Consider the following 21,651-nt stretch of genomic DNA (forward strand, 5'->3'; position numbering starts at 1 on the left):
ATTTAGTCATAGTTTCTAACCATTTGATAGATAAACTTACCACATAATGCTTATTTGCTCAATATTGTGCCTGCTCTTGCAAGGTCCATTACGTCAGGAGAAGCAGATGATGACCACTACACGTATTCTTGTTTAAAATTGATCCTCCTGAAATAAAAGACTTGTGCTGATATTTAAATGACTCTCACTACTAGAAGTGCCCCCCATTGTTTTATTCAGTATGGGGTAAATAAAATGGGACTTTTTTTGTTTTTTCTAACGAGATTACTTGTAAAAAAAGCCCGCCTGAGTCATTTGTCTTGGATACTCTCATGAGACATTCTCAAAAGCACAGATCAAGTTCACATAACGGCTTAGCACCCGAGATGACATCCACATCTAGTTTTACACAAGTGATCTGTCTCGTCTTCCTGCCCATGCTATGTTTTGTAACATTACACTGAAAACACTTGGACAGGATAAGACAAAACACATTGTTTAAAAAGAGCTTACAGTTAAAAAGTACCTCTTTTTAACTTTTAAAACAGATACATTAAAATCCACCACAGTGTCAGTCTCTGCAGAACGTCAAAGAGGTCCTTAACTAAACTCTATTTCAGTGTTCCCATGCATGATGCTACGGCTGTTGAACTTTCATTTTACCTGTAAATTACTGTCTGGACTCATTTGGAACAGTTTGCCACTTTTGAAATAATCGTACTTTTCCTCTTCCTCAGTCCCTTACCCTTTGTTTATTTACTGTGACAATTATCTTCTACTACACATTTTAAAAGGCAGCTTTTGTTTTGATACTGAGGTGCTTTTCAAAAGTAAAAATCTTCGTCCGAGTCATCGTAATTAGTTCTTCTACTAGAGTTTCTTTTTATAAGGGACACTTTTTGGGGCGTTGATCTGTCCATGACTGTGCTGTCGTCTACTGGAGGGTCCACACCAAGCATTTGTCTCTGCACCATCTTGAAGTAGAGGCCTCTTTTTTCCATCAGCTCTTTATGGGTGCCCTGCTCAGACACCTTTCCTTTGTCTAAAACAATGATGTTGTGTGCCTTTTCAATAGTGCTGAGGCGATGGGCGATGACCAAAATTGTCTTGTTATGCATGGCTCCTTCCAGTGCCTGGTGAACCTGTTGGAAGATAAGACACTTCATTCAATTGCGGTGGTAAGAATTATAGAAAAGAAAAAACATTGTTGGGTAACAAGTGGTAAAATTAGGATTTTATTTTAAATAGTAGTGTTTTATTACTTGTTTTCTACAGAGACAAAATTCTGCAGTATAAACACAATAGTTTATTTTTATCAGCATTACTGAACATCAGTTACAGGTGCTTGGAAGGAACTCCCCAACATCTTCCCTAAGTGATGACCAATCTCGGGAGGAATTCTGAACAGCCTAACTAGTTCTTATAACCAGGAAAGGAAAATACAGAGAAGAGATGCAGTTGTGAAAAAAGTACTTGTTAAGAGTTGAAATGACAGAAGGTGACCGACTCACTGTATGTTCACTTTCTGTATCTAACGCACTGGTGGCCTCATCCATTAAGAGCAGGTGTGGGTTTCTGATGAGTGCCCGAGCGATTGCAACACGTTGTTTCTGACCCCCCGAGAGCTGGGCTCCTCTCTCTCCTGCGTCTGTAAAATTTAAAAAATAAGGAATGTATAGATTTAGAATTGAACAGTTAAAGGATATGCATCATGGCTGACACAGGAGCAGCTTATACTTAAATAAAAACACTTCCAGGTCTAAAGCATTCACACTTGCATACATTTATTGCTAGCACACAGGATCACTAAAAGTGAACAAGATGGTAATGCAAGATCTCTTTTGAAACAGGATTTTAACTTCACACATAACAATAATTTATGACATGCAATTAACTAAAAACTTGTTTTTCGTGTAACCTCCAACAAAAATTAATCCTAACCCCTCATAATAAAATAACATCACTTTAAGTGCTGTGAATGTTAACAGCTGCAACAAACTACATCTCTGTACATATCTTAACAATTATATTAAAAACTAGAGGGCTCTGCCCCTGCTCGCTTCGATCACCCACCCCTGGGTTTGCTTTACTGGACATACAATTTAAAGAGATTGTTATTTTCATGGCAAATTCTTACATATGCATTATTTTCACTTTTACTTTAAAACTTTTGTAAAAACAATACTTGTCCTTTATTTCCAGCCCCGGGTGTGGTTCAATCTTTCTCGCAGGACGTATAACGCTTATGGTGTTGTGAAGGGGGGGCTGAATGCACACTAAGGAGATGTTGTTGGATCATCTGCTGTCTTTCTGCTGCTGGTGAGCTGCGTGTTCTGCTTGTTGCGCTGCGCGTCAATCATTTAAAAGCCTGTACAGCAGCTGTCCTTTTGCCACTTTGCGTCTCTGCCGATCATGTTGTGAAGGGTCGGGAGGGATTAATGGGACTGAACGCAAGCTAAGGAGAAGCGGTCGGATCAACTGCTGGCGAGCTGCATATTCTGCTTGTTGCTGTTTTAAGAGTTGGGAGCACATGATGTCTGCCAAAAGCATTCCAACAACTGCTAGATTAGATGTCCGTGAACTTGTTTTAAATATTGTCTCACTGCCTTGTCTCACGTAACGTCAAATTGTCTTCCGAGAAGATCACGTCTCGTCTTCCGAGAAGATCACGTCTCGTCTTCCGAGAAGATCACGTCTCGTCTTCCGAGAAGATCACGTCTCGTCTCCCTAGTCTCCCTTCCAAGATTTTTTTAATAATAGAGAGATAAACTTCCCACAAAATAACAAGCAACCTGCAGCTGCCCAATGAAATCTACAAGACAACATGGAAAGCAATACCTGTATTATAACCGCTTTGTAGCTCAGTGATGAACCCGTGAGCATTTGCTGCCTTTGCCGCCTGAACAACCGAGTCCATCGTGAATTCATGCAGACCATAAGCGATGTTCTCTTGGATTGAACGAGCAAACAGAACTGGTTCTTGACCCACCAATGCAACCTGTTGTGAAAAAGGAAAACAAGCAGTCAGGTGTAAATCTTCAGGATGAAGCAACAGTACAGTAATGTCTGCTGTAACAAAGCAATTGTGATTTCAAGAGTTCAGCACCGTGAAGCGTCATTGACCACACCATAGTTGTCTTGTACCTGTAAAGTCCCAGCAATCCTGTAATTGAATTTTTTCTGTATCTTAGCAAACAAAAATTAGAACTAAAGTTTATAAGTTATTATACCTCATGAAACTGTACCCCCTTTTCAAGTTCAGCATAACAAAATCCTACAGCTGATGTAAAGCTGAACTTTGAAAGTCACTTCAACTTAATATTTTCAATGAATTTAAGCAGACTGTTCAAATATTCCAGTTTCCAGTGATTAAATAGTGAGTGGACTGCAAGACGAAGTACCCCTCCATCCTGCCTTCAGGTAAGACGGCTGTTTGCACTAAGTATAGGCTCTAGTCCACACCAGGCTGATGTCAAATTGTAGAGAAGCAGCACCATTTCCAAGTCCTTGCTTCATGGCGTACTTACCTTGGAATGCAGATAGTTGTGATCATACTGTTCAATGGGGATCCCATCCAGCAGGACCTCACCAGACTGAGCTGCATAAAAGTGTTCCATCAAATACACACAAGAGCTCTTCCCGCTGCCTGAGGGGCCCACCAGTGCTGTCACTTCACCAGGTCGTAGTGCAAATGTCACATTCTGCCACAGCAAAAAAACATAAAGGAAGTGTGAGAACACATTACAAAGTATTCCTAATCTAACAAGAGTCCTCCAACTAGCAAGAATGATTTTTTTCTAAATGGATATCTTATTTTTAAATAAGTCTACAACCATATTATACAAGATCTACTCAAAACCATCATGGCTTGCTGAAAGTACCAAAATGAAATATTGCAGTTGTATTTAGTACTAGGGTGTTAACCATTACAAATGTAGTGAGAGGAGAGAGAGAGGTTAGGAGCACATGCTGATACAGCGCATTGCCGCACCCACCGCACGACAAAGCACCTCAGGATCCCAGATTAGGACCTGAATGCAGCCATGCAAACGGGTGACACCTTAGCACCACACAAGTTCAGATGCAATGGAACAGTCTGAGGTTTTCTATGGTGGCCAGAGTGCCAATTCTGCTACCAACCCCCAAGTTTTTTCTCAGCAGGTTGGAGGGCCTACATGAGGGCTGGACACAGATTAACGTCATACCCAGGACGGAGCAATTGCAGGTTAAGGGCCTTGCTCAAGGGCCCAACAGAGCAGGGTCCATGTTGGCATTTATGGGATTCAAACTGGCAACCTTCCGATTACCTGTGCAGATCCCTAGCCTCAGAGCCATCACTCCGGCCAACATAGCGAGAAGTCAAGGAAAAGGACCCCTTTTATTGACTAACTAAAAAGATAAACAATATGCCAGTTGTCAAGGCAACTCAGGCCCCTTCTTCAGGCAAGATGTAATACAGAGACTGGAACTCCCTGTGTTTATATACACACTCGGACAGGAACAGCATCGGAAAACCTGAAAGTAAGTCATCTTAGAAGGGGCGGAGTTGCCTCGACAGCCTGCATATTGGAATCTTTCTAGTTAGCCAATAAAAGGGGTTGTTTTGTTTGACTTCTCACTACAATTGTATTTAGATAACATCATATTTCTCCTTAGTTGTTTGTTAAGATTTATTTATTTCTCAGGATATTATGTTTAGGTTTACCATTTTATACTTTGCCTAATATAAGAATGAAGTGCATTCATTTTCCAAGAGTGGCCTTATGTAAGAATAAATCGATGAAATATCAAGACTTGTAACCACAACACAGTCTGCATTGAGAACACTAAAAAAAATAATAATAATGTTTGCACTGCCGTTCTTTTTACGTGATCTGAAAAGCTCAAACACATTTAGCACTTAAGGCTGAGGACTACACAACATTTGAGATGAACTATATAATCCTTTTTGTTGTGCAACAAGAACTAGCAGAGAAGCTGGTGTAAAATAAAAAAACAGTTATTATAAAAAGGATTTTACTTGTATTTACTATATAAATTTTGCTTACATCACCTTTAAGATCTGAGAGTTAGGACGGGTTGGAAAGGCAAATGACACATTCTTGAATTCGACATGTCCTTTGAAAGTGTCAGGGGCCGTGGTTCCTTCTCTTGTCATTAGGGGTTTCCGATTAATGAATTCAAACACCTTTTCTGCTGCTCCAACCCCTTGCATTAGCCCCGTGTAGACTGAACCAATGTTCTGTAAGAAGCAGCATGTCACAACATCAGAGTAAGTGGCAAACTTGGAAAGTGAGCAACAGCTACAGTGATTTTACATTATTGATTTATACAATGTTTTACCAGCAAGAGTGCAACATTCTGATTGATACATAATATTTTTGCCATTTCTCTTCTACACTGTTAACCTACAAATCACTGTATATTTACCACATTTTACTTTTCTAGCTGTCAATCGCATTACCCCAGTCAAATGTCTACTTTTTAGCCTTTTACTGTAATTCTCTCTCTTTCTAAATGCTTAACTTTACTGCCTCTCTATACACTGATGATCCGTGTCCAATATCCACTGTATCCCAGGAGTTTGGCTTCTCCTATACACAAGTGTGGACCCCAGGTTGGAACACACAGTTTTGAATCTCTTTGCAATAGGGCATTCTTGCCTTCTTTATTCTTACTCTCTTCACCTTATTCTAGTAAATATCCTATTTGTCTCCTGTCACCAGACTGATCTGATCACTTTGAGAATTTTTTTTATCCTATTTCTCTACACCAGTGGTTCCCAGACTCAGTCCTGGGGACCCCCTGTGGTTGCAGATTTTTGTTCCAACCAGATTCACAATCGGTGATGATAATTGGTAATAACTGATCTCATTTAATTAGTTGGTCTTCCTAACTCTTCTCTTATTCTGCATTTAGGAAAACACAACAGTATGGTTTTTACATTTATAAGACATTTAGAAATGTTTCATATATTTTTCTAAAGCTACAACTGCTTAACTCTCTTTTGTTGTTTTCCTATTATGTTCCCCTTTTCTTGTGTAGTTTGATTCCTTAATTGTCACTATCGGGATTAAATGAATAACCAGCATAGCAGACACCCGGGATGATGAAAGCTGCAATGACTTCAGTGTCAGACCCGCTAATTAGTAAATCATCAATTAAATAACCAGAACATCTGGAAAGGCAGAATGAAAATTAGGTTGAACATACTGTTAACGACTTGAAAAAAAATATATTCCCCATAGAACTGCTTATTACATTTTAATAAAAATCTAGCAATCTTAGTTTGTAATTTCTACTTTGACTCCAAAACACAGAAACTGGGAAATAATAATTCACTTCATTAGGCTAAGAGTCCAATGAAAAACGGAAGTTGTTTGAAACAAAAACCTGCAGCCACAGAGGGTCCCCAGGACCAAATTTGGGACCCACTGCTCTAAACCATCTTATATGTTGTATTCTCCAAACATTTTTTTGTCAAATTTCATCTGTTCTTGTATCTACCATATCCTCCTCTTTCTTCTTCTTCTTTATGTAATTAAATATCCTGTCTCTCGTCTCCATCAGTAATATGTTAGTGTGAATGTCAAGGTGTTCATAGAAGAATACCACAGCATCATTCCCACACATGCCGGGTATCCGGCCATACCTCCATACAGTCTCCTAACTCCAGTTCATAGATAATGAAGGAAATAAGGTTTCCACTGGTCATTTGATCACTTAGTACAAGATGGCCACCATAAAATAGGACACTGACTTGCAAAGCAACCTCGGCGAGCTGTGGGAAAAGAAAAGAAACAAAATCACAGACATCATGGATGCCTCTGTTCTTGGGGGCAGCACAGTGCATTAATACTGCTGCCTGACAGCCCCAGAGGCTTGGGTTCAGCTGGGTATGTGGAGTCTACTTAATCTCTTTATGTCACTCTGGGTTTTCACCATTTGCTTCCATTACCCAAAACACATGCAGGTTAGGCTACTTGTTTACTGGCATTACCTGCACTTTGGTTTGATGCCCGATACTGCCAGGATAGGTTCCTAAACTCACTGTGTAGGATAATGAAGGTTCAGAAAATTGAATGATAGATGAATGGTCAAATGCACAGCTTTTACAATAAACAGGAAAGAAACCTAGAAGAGAAAGTGCAGCAAATGGCACATGCAATGGCTCAGTCCTTTTACAAATGTGTACAAAGTTAATTTACACGCTGCTGTGTAACAACAACAAACAAAATTGAGTATTTCATGCTTACACTAATGGACCACATGTAACATGCATAGGCCAAAGCCTGCTTCTTGTTTAGCTTGTACATGTGCTGGAGCTTCTCCCAGTAAACCTCCACTTCGTTGTCTTCATTGGCAAAGCTTCTCACTGTCTTCATCGCTGATATGGTCTCTTCAGCAATATTATTGGCTTTGGCAAGTGCATCCTGGACCTCTCTTGCAAGGCGCTGTATGCAGGTAAAACAAAATTATTTTTGTTTCAGCCTAGTCTCAAGGACACCGAGATTGAAGCTGCACATTTTATTTTTTTTAAGCAATATATACAGTACATGCACTTTAATACAAAGATAAACACAACAAAAGGGGTGGAGACTCATGGGTGTGATTAAATGAATATCCTAAAAATAAACGTGCTTTTCTTTGTTTACTTGCCAGTATCCTTTCAATAAAAATGTCCACGTTTTACATTCAAAAGCAAAATTAATCAAAGGTGTATGCAAGCATTTGAGTGCCCTGACTCGAACTGGACAGCGTCTGCTCCTTTTTAGCCTAATTTAATCCCAAATTATTCATTATTTGCTGAATTTACTAGACCTAAAAAATAAAACTGTGCTTGTGACACTTGCAAAAGTGTTGGCACCCTTTTAGGTGATTAATGGAATCTTTTTAAGGGCTTGAACAATGAGTTATTGATTAGGCAAGATTTAAAAGTTGAAAAAGTCTCTCATGGCACAGCTTGTAAATTAGTCAGATATGTCAAGTAAATCATACGCCTTACTACAAAGGATGGACAAAATGGTTTAGGTGGATACCACATTAGTATTCCACTGTTGGGCATTACTCACATGAAATTGATCTGTTTGGGCAAAGAGGTCAGAATGAAAGCCTCATACAACGTCACCTCAAAGTTAACCACTGTACTCCAACTAGCCAGCAAGTCAGAGCACCCAAGTGCTATGGGCTGGTAAAACACAAACTGAACATTTTAACAACAATCCCGAATAATATAGTGCAGAACAGGTGACGTATCTGAAGAAATGAACACCTTGCACACTGTAGATTTGGGAGACTGGAGCTTCGGTGTTTTCGAGTTGTGTGTAGCACCTAGTAGCAAAGACATTATTACGTGGATAGAAATAAAGAGACACTTTTTGTTAATTGCTCTGTCATGAGGACATGTGTGGTCAGGGGGTCAACCTACAATTTCTGTAACCAAGATGCAACGCATCAAGCAGAAATTAGGGACATCCCATATCCTTGTGAATATTGCTAACACACTTTGGACTGAAATTGTACACACAGTTTAGACGAACACTACACACAACTGGGCTTTGATTTCATGGTAGCACCCAAGTGATGTCACCTATGGGGCACCATAGTCTTCATTAACACAATTTCAATCCCTTAAATTTGTTAAACCTTTTTAAAAACACTACAAGCCACCCTCGGAGATCTGATTGTGTATTTTGACAGACAGACAGACAGACAGACAAAATGGTTCTTGTACCTGCCTTATAGTATTTTCCATAGAGCTCTGAAACGATCATGACGAGTGGAAATCCCATAAAAGTAACAAGTGACAATTTCCAGGAGAGGCTGAACATAAAGATGCAGACGCCCACTCCCTTCACCAAGCAGCGTAGACAAATATTGACATTCTGAGAGACCAGGTCACTCACAAGTGTGGTGTCAGAAGTCAGACGGGAGGTGATATCACCTGTGGTAGGTAACTACAGTTAAATCAATTCTACTTGTACTGACAACAAAAAAAGCAGAAACATGAGCTAACTGAAATAAAAACTCTTAGTGTAAAAGTTAAAACAGAGAGCAACAGAAAGTATAACACAAGACTAACAAGATTTCTGTGTGAAACAATTTTAATATTTTATGAAGCAAAATAGAGCTGAAGGGTGTGATTTCCATAAAGAGCAGCAGCTATTTAAACAGTTCACATTTCAAAAATTGCTGTATTATGTTGGCAGCCAAATCATGAGGAAAGAGGAGAATTTATTGGTGGGTGGCACCGGTTGCTTTGGTTAGGATCCTTCGACATGTGACTCTGAAAATTAAATAATAGTCTCCATAAAATAGTTAAATGATGTGAAGAACATCTTTTCACAAAAAAAAAAAAAAAGAATACAATGATGCTGACTGATTGAAAGACGGCAAGTGTTGTGGGTGTCATGTCTTCACCAAAAGGCCACATCAGATTTATGTCTCTGAACAGTTTGCCATTCGTTTTGGACGGAAAGCGTGTTACATAGAAGGGCCAGAGCAGGGGTCCTCAATCACGGTCCTGGAGGGCTGCAGTGGCTACAGGCTTTTGCTCCAGCCGAATTGTGTAATAGGAAGCACTTATTGCTCAAGTGAAACTTCTGCTTCATTTTAATTGTCTCGCTCGTTAAGTGTTGGACCCTTATTGCTTATTTTAGTCTTGGTTTTTAATTGCTCCTAATTAGCCATAACATGCAAATGACAAAAGAAACAAGCATTTCTCCATTTAGACCTATAAGGCTTAATTAAATACTTGAAAGGAAAGTGAAGAGGAAAACAAAAGTGGAGCACTGAGAATTACACATCTGTTTTCGACTTCAAATCATTTGGATGATGGCCTTAGAAAGGAAAAAAAATCTAGATATGAGAATGACTTGACATGGCAGATTTAAAGCACTAACAAGCCATGAAATGAAATTATTGGCAAGGACTGTTTTTTAATGAAGCAACTGGGATTGGAACAAAAACCTGCAACCACTGCAGCCCTCCGGGACTGACTTTGCACACCCCTGGGGCTAGAGTGTCTAAAATCTTGCCACTTTTTGGTCAATGGAACTGTCACAATAAGTAAATTGCAGTGCATGACTAATGACAAGATTGCTTCATGTTTCCAAGCCACAATGGCAGCCAATCGACGTAAAGGATGCTGAAATAACACCATGCAAAAACAAACAAACAATATAGTTAGGTTACAGAGTGGCCCTTTCAAAACTTCACAGTTAATTAAATAAACTAATTCCATTTACTTCAAGACTGGACACCCCAATGCCTTTACCTCTTTCTTCCACTTTAGAGTCATAGAGTGAATGTTATAAAAGTAAAGCAAGTGGTTTCCTTGCCAATCTGGGTTGCATTACAAGACATTCATTTATAAAAGTTTACTGTCTTCCCTGTTAAGAGGCAAAACTGTAAATAAATGATTTTCCATCCCAAATTAATGTTCATGGTGTCGAGATGTGACTGATTTGCCACAGAGAAAAACTGCATGTATTGTGTCCACAGCAGACACATGATTAAGGTGTTCAACCATTTTTACTTTTATTTTTTTCCCCCCTTTTTAAAAAATAATTTAATTTTAATGTGTTTCTGTTTTCAATGTTAACATTGATTTAGCTACATTCCACTTTAAAAAAATAAATAAATAAAATCACAAAGCACACCCTACAGCAGTCAGGAACTTGACACTTTCACCCTACCTGTGTGGTTTGAGTCAAAGAAGCCAATTTCTTGCTGAACCAGTGATCTAAAAAGCAGATTACGAATCCTGACATTCAGTCGGGCAAACGTGAGGTTAAACATCCCACCGCGAATCCCAGCAGCAAAGGAACTAAATGCAAAAAGAAAAAGAAATATGTGAAGTGTGCAGGTGCTGAACTCAAATTTCCTCCTTATACAGTAAGCAGTTGTATTATTCTTAAGGCAGTACATGATCAAAAATAAAATATGAATGCTGTTTATGATTCACAGGGTAATCAATTTCCTGTTGGAAAATGGAACTGTATTGGTTTTGTTAAGTTCATTAAAGGGAAAGGACGTTGAGGTCTAAAAAACAAAATATACATTTGTCGATTATATGGGGAATGATTTCCTGTCCTACAGATTTTTTTTTTATTATTATTGATGTGTTATACACATTTGCTGTTTAGACAGTTCCCATATCAAGTATTTGTTGATACATATTGCTGTATTTATTTCACATATTTTACTACTACATGGCAGGTTTCTTTTGCTGTCGTGTTTGCTTAGTATATAAAATTCTGTACATTGCAGCACGGAGGTCACAGGCACTTGTCTCTGAAATGTGTGTGTGATTTGCTTTCTTTACTTTTTTTTTTTTTTTTAAAAAGAATGTATCCATTTGTTAGCACTAGAAAACAAGAACTCTTTCACTGCACAGCTCTTACACTTTGTTTTGCAGTACGTAAGGCAACAGCAGTTAAAATGTGCCAAACACCGAGGCTGAAGACGGTCAGTCGCTTTCAAGTGGTGCATGCTTTTCAAGGACAGTTTCAAATAAAGCGTCATTTTTCATTTTTGACAAAAATATTTCAAACGCTTTGTGATGAGGACAACATAGTAGCAGCTACAACGTCAGTCACTTAACACCCATCTCATTAGACTATGGTTAACATTAGGGCCCCGTTACACTGTGGTTAAGATTAGGTTTGTTGGAGGGTTATCTCAGTCAAACGGCGTTTCGTGACTAACGTTGTGGGCATTACCTGACCTATAACATAGCTACTGCAACCTGCAGCTAGACCCTGTTCACAGGACGGCAAGGAAGGCCCTGCCCGACTCCTCAGTCCTGACGTCACGCTTCCCTCTCCCTTCAGCCCACAGCCTCCGTCTTGGATTAGCGTGAATATATCTGAATATATGATTCTTACCGCAATGAGAGAAGTCACAAAATCAACTGGAATGTTCAAGCAAATTCTAGAAAAAAATCTGATCTAAATCCGTTAAGTAGTTCTCTCGTTCGCTAGCTAAGTGGATGCAAGATATGCCCTGAGGCTGATGTGTAAGTGAGGAGGGACCCGCTCCCCTCGCCTTAGCCCACAGCTGCTCTATCAGATTCCCGCAAATAAATCAGTACCACAAGCGAACTATGATACTTCGTGCAATGAGAAAAATCAACCGGAATGTTCAAGCAAATTATTAAAAAAAACTTGATCTAAATCTGCTAAGTAGTTCTCTCATCAGAAGCGGACAGACATACAGACAGAAGTTGGATTTTATATACAGAGATAATGCATAATTAGAAGTGTAACATCTGCCTATTCTGTTACTGTAATTGCCCAATGTTATAATGTTTTTATATATATATATATATAAATAAATGAAAGTGTTTTAAGAGTATGGAATTTGACATATAATAATTAGTATAAAGGGGGATAGGGTCAGCTTACATGTGTTTACGTGACAGCTAGCAATCTAAATAAATGAAATCAGAAGCCGTTTGGATGTCTGTCTGTCCACTAATCACACAAAAAAACGACTGAACCAATTTTCACAAAATTTTGCATTTGACTTGCCGTTGGTCTGCCTTAGAATACAGTGTATACTTCATATTAGGGAGGGTTTATAATGGGAGGAGGGAAACCCAAAAATCAGTGCCTATGCAGTAACTACAGGTCCCATCAGGCAGCAGAGGTATGCTACAAGTGACGGAGGACATGATTGTGGTGAGCAGATCTTTTAAGGGTAGCGAACCACTTAAAGAGCCATGTAAAGATCAAAGGATGCATTTTTGTGGGCGTCTCTACGTCATCTTCTTCAAATATTTCATTAAAGCATACACTTTATGGTTAAATCAGAGGTGCACATGGAATTAATGTAATGGGTCAACTAACTGCAACCTTGTTACTGAACTGCCCTTTCTACCGTATCTATAATCTCATAAGAAGCCAGCAATGAAGTTGTAGCCAGTAAGCAAGTTAAAACCTACCTTGAAATGGCAAGCAGCAACATTAGAAGCAAAGCTTTTGTAAACACCACCATGCTCTTTTGAATGACAATCCCATCGACAGCCAGTCCAGTGTAGTAAGGTATGAAGCATTCACCTTACAAGACATAAAAACAGACACTTTGGTATATTACTTTGCCTAACCTGTTTGGTTCATGATATGGATTTTACTTTTATTTATATTATATATATATATATATATATATATATATATATATTTTTTAACTACTGGTAGTTTACTTAACTATTCAAAAACAAACACCAGTTGAAGTCCTAAACGGCTAACAAAATTCGTCTCATCTTACTGATCATTTTTTATCATCCTCCAAAAGGGAACTGATCAGACTGAACTATGACCTCTGTAGAGTCCTCTTTCCTGAACAATCATTCTTACGGCTGACTCCTAGATGCAACCTTAGACAAATGATCTGATTTTCTCCTAGCATTTTGTGTTATATATGGTTTTTATTTGTGTCTGCCGTTTCTTATTCTGATCTATTATTCAGTGTTTAATGCTCAATATTACTGTGCATCCAGCATCACTAATGTCATCTTTTATTGTGCTACTATGCCTTTTTGTAACTGTTCAGATATTGGCGAAGTGCTATGAGCATGGGACCAGCCTCATAGAAATCAAATGCATTATTAATTATTGTAGAGTAAAAGTGTTGACCACATCACTTTGAGCAGAACTGCAGACTCACAAATTAATGTTTCAGTATGATACAGATTTTCCTTAAATTACTATAATACCCAGTTCTGCAGCTCAGTATAGAAACAAACAAAAACTTGGATAAGAGTGGGCAGACAATGTGGCCCACTGGCTAAGGTCTTACAGATAGTTCAATAATCCATCTGTTGCTGAAGTTCTGTCATTTTGGTTACTTCTTGGTGCCCTACAATGCAAACTGATGATTAACACTTCTGGCCATGGATGGCATGAAACATCAGCGTGTTTGGGAACAGTTACTGACATGGCTCCACTCTCCCACAATCATGGACTTGTGTGTGGTCTGCATTATTACTGAAGGTCCAGATGGGTGAGAGTGACTAGCTGGACTGGGTTAGCCCAACTTTGCCTTTCCCTGTTCTACAGGACTGTGGACCCCACCAGAGTTTTAACTTCTCCACAACTGACTGGAGTTTTTTCTCTCTCTTCTCCACATTTGGCCATATCCTTTGTTAGCAAGTCTTTAAATACATTGTAATCATTCTACTCTTAAAAATATAACCATAGATTCTAGAAAACCAAAATATCAACAATCTCAGTATCACACTGTTCACAGGCTTTCATCATTTCCTGTAAACACTATCTCATAGGCCTTTCCTCCGACTACTTCTGTCCTTTACGTATCCCAAAAGTTACAGAAATATTTGTTTACATGTTTGGAAAAGTTCACCAATTTCCTATTTCTTCTCATTCATAGCTTCTCTTTTGTCTACTTTTAAAGCTTTTGACATTCAGCTACTGCTCACGTGTTTCTTCTTGCAGACTTATCCTGTCTTCCCTCGTATCCAGCAAAACTGTACTGTATTCTCTTTAAGTAACAATTAAAGCAAAGTGAATCCTGGCCACTGAATCCATCAAAAGTATACTTCTATAAACTCTTTGTAATTATTCCACAAAGAAAATCAACTGCACATCATCGTACAATATCAAAGCTTGTCAAACTATCACTACCAACATTGGAAAGTGAATTTTGTGTGGGTTAGTACAAGAATGCTAACACCCTCTCCTAATACAGTATATGGCATCTTTTCATTACTTTCTATCTCAGTTTCAACAGTTGCAGGAGACTCACGGCAGTAAGCCGGGAAGATTCTGTACCCAGACACGAGGCCCTGAGAACACAGAAAGGCATCCCGGCCAAGAAGGAGAAGGAGGGGGCACCTGCTGTATGCAAGACTCCCCTAAGGGATGGATGGACAGGATTCCAGTACCTTCCCTGGCTGGGATAAAAGAAAGGGACAGGGAACTGACTGTCACCGAGGGATATTTATTCCCTCCAGGCAATAGATGGCAGCAACCCTCCATATTGGCGCCCATTCAGGAACCAGTAGGGGATGCTGGGAGTTGTAGTCAGGCAGCACAGCCCTGCTGGGGTCCAGGGAAAAAAACTCCTTGCTGCATTGCACTTCTGTATAACCCAGAAATACTTCCAACAGGCAGCAGCCCTGGCACCAGAAATACCCCCAGGTCCTCAGTAAAAGAGGCCACACTTCGATCTCCAGGCGACTCGGAGCTGGGTGGACAGACAGCAACACTCAACTGGAGGAGGGCAGTGCGGAGGTGAGAGGAATTGTGGAGAGGCGATTAGAAGAGAGAAATTCTGTGCTTGTGTTACTTGGAAGAGGTATTTTTTGGTATAATAAAACACCCCCTTTATTTGAACACGGGACCCTGAGTGTGTTCATGATGCCCCCATCTCTGTGACACAGTTTAATCAGTTTAATTTGTGCACTCACAGGGGATTCATCACTTGGGTGTTTTCCGTCTCAAAACTGTTTTACATTTTGTCTGGTACAGCGGTAGTGTAGCTGCCACGCGACAAGGAGACTAGGGTTCAAGTCCCAGGCACTCCCTCAGTGGAATCTGCCATGTTCTACCCGTGTTTGCTCCCAGAGTTGAAAGACATGCAGATGAGGTGGATTGGCAGTGCCCTAACATGTGTGCTCACCCTGTGGTAGGCTGGTACTCCATCCAGGGATTGCTGCTGATGCATGCTGGGACAGGCTTCAGCTGATTTAGAAAACAGATGACATATAATTTTACTTTTAATACTTTGTGCTTTTATGGTATGTGTGCATAAAGAAGTTTTAATAATAATAACAAAAATAGATACAACAATGACATTATGGAGTTTGCTTTTACCGTGTTAGGTAATTTGATGTTTATACGAATGTATCTAAATATTTTACACGTGTTCCTGTGTTATAGCTTACCCTCTGTCAGTGGTTCATGTGTCTTCATTAAAAAGTGCTATATGAGAATAAACTGAATTGAAATAAACTGAGGTTTATAATCACAAGAGTAGCAGTTCAGTCTGTCTTAACTCACCTAGTGAACAAGTAATTATATATATATATATATATATATATATATATATATATATATATATATGTGTGTGTATATATATGACTCCTCTGTTGGTCAGTCAAAGAAAAAAAATTGAAACCCACTGAAATGCTAAATGCTCTTCTTCAAACCAGACATTCCTCTCTCCATGTTATGGAATTGCAATTAAGGGATGCTCCTTCCCTCAAAAAAAAAAAAAAAAAATATTTCAAGAGGTGGCATTATTAGGAGTGATTGTAGAAACTCACCCAGGGCAGCCAGAATAAGGAAAACAAAAGCAACTCCCAGAACGCCAGCATCTTCTTTTGTGTAAGACAAAAGTCGGCTTATCGTGGCTTTTGAGCTTCCTCTGTTGTCTTTTTTGTTGCTCTCTTCAACGAAAGCACTCGAGGCCCCCGATTCATCATCGTCGTCTTCTTTGGTTTTGTCTTCATTAATTACTAATAACTCCCTCTTGGTCTTTACCAAACAGAGCAATTTCCAAAATCCTAATGTGGAAAGTGACGAAATACAAGACCACGCAAACAGACTGAGGAACCATGGTGCACCCAGCAAGGCGGCTACTTCTGAAAACAGCAGCAACTTGGCTACGGCATAGACCACCATTAACATGCACAGGACAGAAATTCCCGTGTTCAGTTTCTTGACCCTTCTGGGGCCATCCGTGCTGTTTCGGGCTACACCGGTTGAAGCTCCAAGTAAGACACAAGCTCGGATCAGACAGGTCAACCACACATCAATCGTGGAGGTGAAGATGTCAAAGCTGTTCAGCTCTTGCAAGAAGCGTCTGACTTGTGTGCCGTCAATGTACAGGATGGTGGTGAGAGTAACGTCCAATAGGACAAACAAAAAGTTACAGCTCACCGAGACCACTGCTCTCATTCTGGACCTTCAGCCCCAGCTCAGCACAGCATGAACCTGCAATGACATTAAGGGCATTATGAGGGACTGGATCAGAGCATCAGAGAAGAAGCTTAACACCATACACAATACAAATGCAAAACTTAAGGCATACAAAGTCCTACAAATGGTCACACAGCAGGTGGTCTGGCAGTGTGGCATAGTGGGAAAGGTGCCAAGACATTAAACCACAAGGATGAGAGTTCATTCCCACATCTGGCGCATTGTGCAACTCTCAGCAAGTTACTTAACCTACCTGTGTGAGAAGTGAAATATCAACTGTGAGCAAACAGCCGTACAAAAGGTGTTGTACCTCGGGAAGGTGTTCTTCATTAAAAGGTGCTGTATAAAAATAAAACAAAGTTATTTAACAGTATTGAGTCTTACTTAACAGGACAAAGAAAATGTCTTTCCACAGTGCTGGCTCATTCCAACAAGAATATGTGCTTACACACACTCTTCTGATGAGGCCGCTGTTAAAAAATGACGCTGCAATGTCGTAATAGTAAGAGTATTCATCATCTCAACTGATGCACAACGCTACAGTAAGATGAGGACTTCCTGAACAGGCACAGCCACTGCTAAGATGACAGAAAAATAAAAGACAGAGGTGCCACTGTTTGAACATTTACTCGAGTTTACACAAACACCTTGTGTTTATTGACATTTTCTGTGTATTTGTTCCCCCAAATAGCCTGTTGTTAGTTCTTATGTGGTTCCCAGCACAGACAAGGACAGGCCTAAACTCCCCAGGCCACAGCCATTAATGGAAAAAGCCAACATGCCAAGTGGAAGGATACCCTGTGTGTAACAATGCCTCGCATTTCATGACAGGCGCCTTACCTCTTGATGTTTAACATTCTGTCACTAATGAAGCAGCCGCTTTAGTGACTTTCAACTGAACATCTCTTACCAAGATATGCACTGTCATTTTTCCAAACTTTGTATGTGTAAGAAATAAAGAACATTAAAATATCAAATAAACATGTCATATTTTACACTACCAGTCAAACATTCTACAACACCTTCAGTTTTTCTTGTTTTGATTTAGTGAGCAGTCAAGCAAAATGACCCCTTTTATTGGCTAACAAGAAAGATTACAATATGCAGGCTGTTGAGGTAACTCAGGCCCCTTCTAAGATGACTCACGTACAGGTTTTCTGAGGCTGTTCCTGTCCTAGTCTCTGTATAAACACAGGGAGTTCCAGTTTCTGTATTACATCTTGACTGAAGAAGGGGCCTCGAGTTGCCTCGACAGCCTGTAGATTGTAAACTTTCTATTTAGCCAATAAAAGGAGTCATTCTGCTTAACTTCTCACTACATCCATAATGGCTAATGCGGCATAACCCCCTAGTACTCCTGTTTTGCTTGAAATTTAAGCAGTTCAGGTCCACTGAATAACCTGATATGGCACAAAGCTAATTAGCAAATTGCCAGGGGTTAAAAAAAAAAAAAAAAGTTTAGGATACCCAAAAAGCTATAAAATAGTATAAATTTTCAAGATTAAGTGAAAAAGTGTTTTTCAGGGTACAAATAACAGGTAAACAACTTTTCTGCAACATTGGAAATTAATTAAGTCTTGAAAATTGATGCAAACAATTCCTGCTGGTGTGCCATTTTTTGTTGATTACTCACAAATCCGCTGTCTCTATAAAAACAGGGTTGGAACCAACTGGGTTGCTGCACCCTCTCAAGCATTATTTGGACAATACTGCACTTTATGCCCATATACTCATCAATTCCACCCGAGGGTGTAAACGTTAACATTATACAAAGTTATTGTCCGTTTTACCTGCATTTCTTTCACTCTTTAATTTAATATTGTTCTTTCTCAGTATGCTGCTGCTGGAGTAGGTGAATTTCTCCTTGGGTTTAATAAAGTATCTATCTGTATGCTGCTGTCATAATTGTGGGAAAAAGGAAATTAACAAAAGGCAGCAGACAGACCATTATAACCCTTAAACGTGTGGGTCTTTCTTTTACAGAAATTGCAACGAAATCCAGTGTGTCCATGAGTAGTTTTCTACACCTTTCAAAGAAACTTGCATACTGAAACTCCGAGAGGAACAGGTCTAGCAAAGCCACAGCCAAAACAAAATCAGTTTCAGAGTCAACAGCTGGAGTGATGGTCCTATCCACAGACCCACTGAGCACAACCCAGGATAGGACACCGGTCCATCAAGGGCCCATTGTTGCCACACGTACTCCAATAAACACATCTTTGGGATGTCCGAAGTAAATCCACCAAAACATTTTATGCACATGTAAACTCCACATCAACAATGACCAGATGATGGGTCTACAGTATGACAGCACCACATTAACCTCTGCACTGGTCACCTTTTATGCAAATACAAATATTAGATGACATATATTTGAATGTGATAGTGAGCTCTGTACACATTACTAGAATATAAGAAAGCATAACAATACTACTGTATAAGCCTGACTAAAGCAATAAACTGAACCATGTTACTCAGTGCACTCCACTGGACTGACCTCAGTCTCTCTCTTAAATTCAAATCCCACACTGCATGATGTGAGGAAGTCTTTTAAAGTTGCTTGTAGTATCAATAGGCATCTTCTCCAATTTTACCCAACAGGTTCTGATCACTGCAAGGACAGTCTGAATACCTTATAAAATACTGATCACGCCAACAGAATATTCTTTAAGGTGATATTTCTAGTGAAAGGCACCTTATAAAAGGTTAATCGATCAAGTGACCAGAGGACACCCTGGCATGAGGGCGAAGGCACACCGTGGCCATTGCCCCAAAAATTACTATCTGTGTGTCCCTGAGCAAGCATCCTCATCTGTCTAAGCAGCAGCTGTAATGAAGCTGTACTTATAAGGGGCCTCTTCTTTCGAGACGGATACTACAGTAAATAAAAGCAGTTTTTTAGTTTACTGGGGGTCTTTTTAACGATCTAATGGCTGCATTAGTTTACTTTTCATTAAAACTGACCAAGTTGTTCCAAAAGACTTTTGTAGCGCATTTCAAAGTACTCAAGCAGTCTTCAGAATACGATATGAATACGCATTCAAGTCGATTAGCCTGTACGAGCGGGCTGCCCTCAATACTCTTCATCGCCGGCCGGCGTTTGATGCCCAGCTCCATGCCTGGGTGCCCACTGCATGTATGAAAAGACGACGTTTAACATTCGACCCAAGGTTGTCCCCACCGTCCCGTCCAGGCTTTGTTCCTGCCTTGCACCAGTTGCATCCTGCTCTTCGCTGCCTTCCACCGAAGAAGACGGATGTCGTTTGTATACAGCTAACATAAATTACTCGAATTGCCCTCTGTTCGTTATACATTCGGTGAAGCGTTTCGGCTGCCTACCTGTGGTTTCACTTCAGTGGAGATGCACCGAGGAGACAGGCGAAGCCCGGAAGCGTGCGCAGTGAGTCTGCACGGGAAGGCAGGCTGAGTGGCTGCACACTGATGCACAGCTGAGCCCTGACAGCTGGTTGACACGCGCGCATGCGCCACTTCCTGGCGCGGGGTGAGGTGCGCACAGGTTTATAACGACAGTGGCGAGAGAGCTCCGCCCCCAGGCAGCAGGACTGTGGAGCCCAGAGAAACCCTGGAAGTGATGAACCTGCAGCAAAGCAGCTGCGGCAGTCATAAAAGCGTTGAGTTTTTCTCTCACTTTTTTTTTTTTTTAAAACTACGTGACTGACGAAAGTCAGCGTCAGAGTTACGCTTACCAATAAGGCAGAAACAATACGGCGCTATCAGTGCCAAATGTGGTTTTCCGGTAAGTGCTTCTGTTACCCGTTACTACCACAAAGCACTTTACAAAGCGAACAAAATTCCAAGGCAAAGCTGTCGTAAGATACCCTTTAACAGCACGATATGATCTCCCAAGGTCACACATAAACACAATTCAATAAAGTGTGCCAAAAATCTTAACTTAACGCATCGTCATGTCCTAAATCTGTGATTGTTGTTAGGTGAGCCCCGTCCTAGAAAGTCTCCTCTGTTCATCTCGCAAGCCTGCGACGGTCAAAGCGGGTCCATGTGATGGGCCTGTCTGTTAATATACTGTAGTGGTCGGGCACAGCTCACACGGGTGCTTCTTTTCTTCAGTCCCGTCATGCCACAGAGCACAAGGAGATGCCAACACATGGCACTTTAAACAGCATGATGTAATAAGGTTAATTAGGGACATGGCATATCACACCTACAGTACCATGAAATGATCTGTGGACAAACGAGAAAAAAAAAGCTGCATTTTTTATGTGACAGGGTCTAACTATATCTGGTGTAAACCATCAGACTAGCAGTTATACATAGTGCCATGGTGTATGTACTTTGCTTTCTTCAGGATCTCGATGACTTGCCATAATTAAAGGAGCTGTGACTTCTGCTGTGTAAGGACAATGGAGAGTGAGGTGAAGCCCAGATGGATTTATGGAGCATGGCAAAGATCTATAATTCAAGAACATGTCCACTTTGGAGTGGCCTAGTCAAGTGAACTCAAAAGCCCTCCTGTGTTTCAAAATTAAAGTAACTCTGTCTGGAAGACTCACAGCTCCTCCACAGCTATGGGAAAGACTGACAATGAATTCGAGGAAGAGTTTGTCTGCAGTCACTGCAAGTAAAGGTGGATCAGCTAGTTATTACGTACAAGAGGGAAATTACTTTTTTGCAGAATGCCAATTGTTCATTTAATAAATGACAATGTATATAAAAATCATGACTCCTTAGGTCTAAAGTAATATTTTGG

General features: G+C 40.1%; 1 protein-coding gene across 2 annotated transcripts; it reads right to left on the reverse strand.

Annotated features, from left to right (window-relative positions):
- Positions 1–481: 481 nt before the first annotated feature.
- abcb9 (ATP-binding cassette, sub-family B (MDR/TAP), member 9) lies at positions 482–20,366 on the reverse strand. 2 transcript variants are annotated; one of them, XM_039771959.1, is made up of 13 exons: positions 20,262–20,366; positions 17,176–17,261; positions 16,268–16,937; positions 12,926–13,040; positions 10,677–10,807; positions 8,718–8,923; positions 7,236–7,433; positions 6,632–6,760; positions 5,033–5,221; positions 3,507–3,680; positions 2,818–2,977; positions 1,491–1,627; positions 482–1,121 (listed from the first exon to the last, which is right to left on the reverse strand). In XM_039771959.1, exons 3-13 carry the CDS (start codon positions 16,899–16,901, stop codon positions 804–806), a joined length of 2,391 nt encoding a protein of 796 aa, XP_039627893.1. In that variant the 5' UTR covers positions 16,902–16,937; positions 17,176–17,261; positions 20,262–20,366; the 3' UTR covers positions 482–803. The 2 variants fall into 2 exon arrangements, with proteins under 2 accessions (XP_039627893.1, XP_039627894.1); XM_039771960.1 differs by lacking the exon at positions 20,262–20,366 and adding an exon at positions 19,420–19,775.
- Between the last annotated feature and the right edge of the window lie 1,285 nt (positions 20,367–21,651).

Source organism: Polypterus senegalus, chromosome 12 (genome assembly GCF_016835505.1).
Source record: "Polypterus senegalus isolate Bchr_013 chromosome 12, ASM1683550v1, whole genome shotgun sequence".
NCBI classification, from domain to species: domain Eukaryota; kingdom Metazoa; phylum Chordata; class Cladistia; order Polypteriformes; family Polypteridae; genus Polypterus; species Polypterus senegalus.

Excerpts from the sequence above, each read along its gene's own strand:
- abcb9 (XM_039771959.1), bottom strand. The coding sequence starts at position 16,901 with ATGAGAGCAGTGGTCTCGGTGAGCTGTAACTTTTTGTTTGTCCTATTG. Across the intron at positions 5,222-6,631 it reads AGTTAGGAGACTGTATGGAG|AACATTGGTTCAGTCTACAC; the intron begins GTATGGCCGGAT and ends TGCTTCTTACAG. Across the intron at positions 1,122-1,490 it reads ATACAGAAAGTGAACATACA|GTTCACCAGGCACTGGAAGG; the intron begins GTGAGTCGGTCA and ends ATCTTCCAACAG.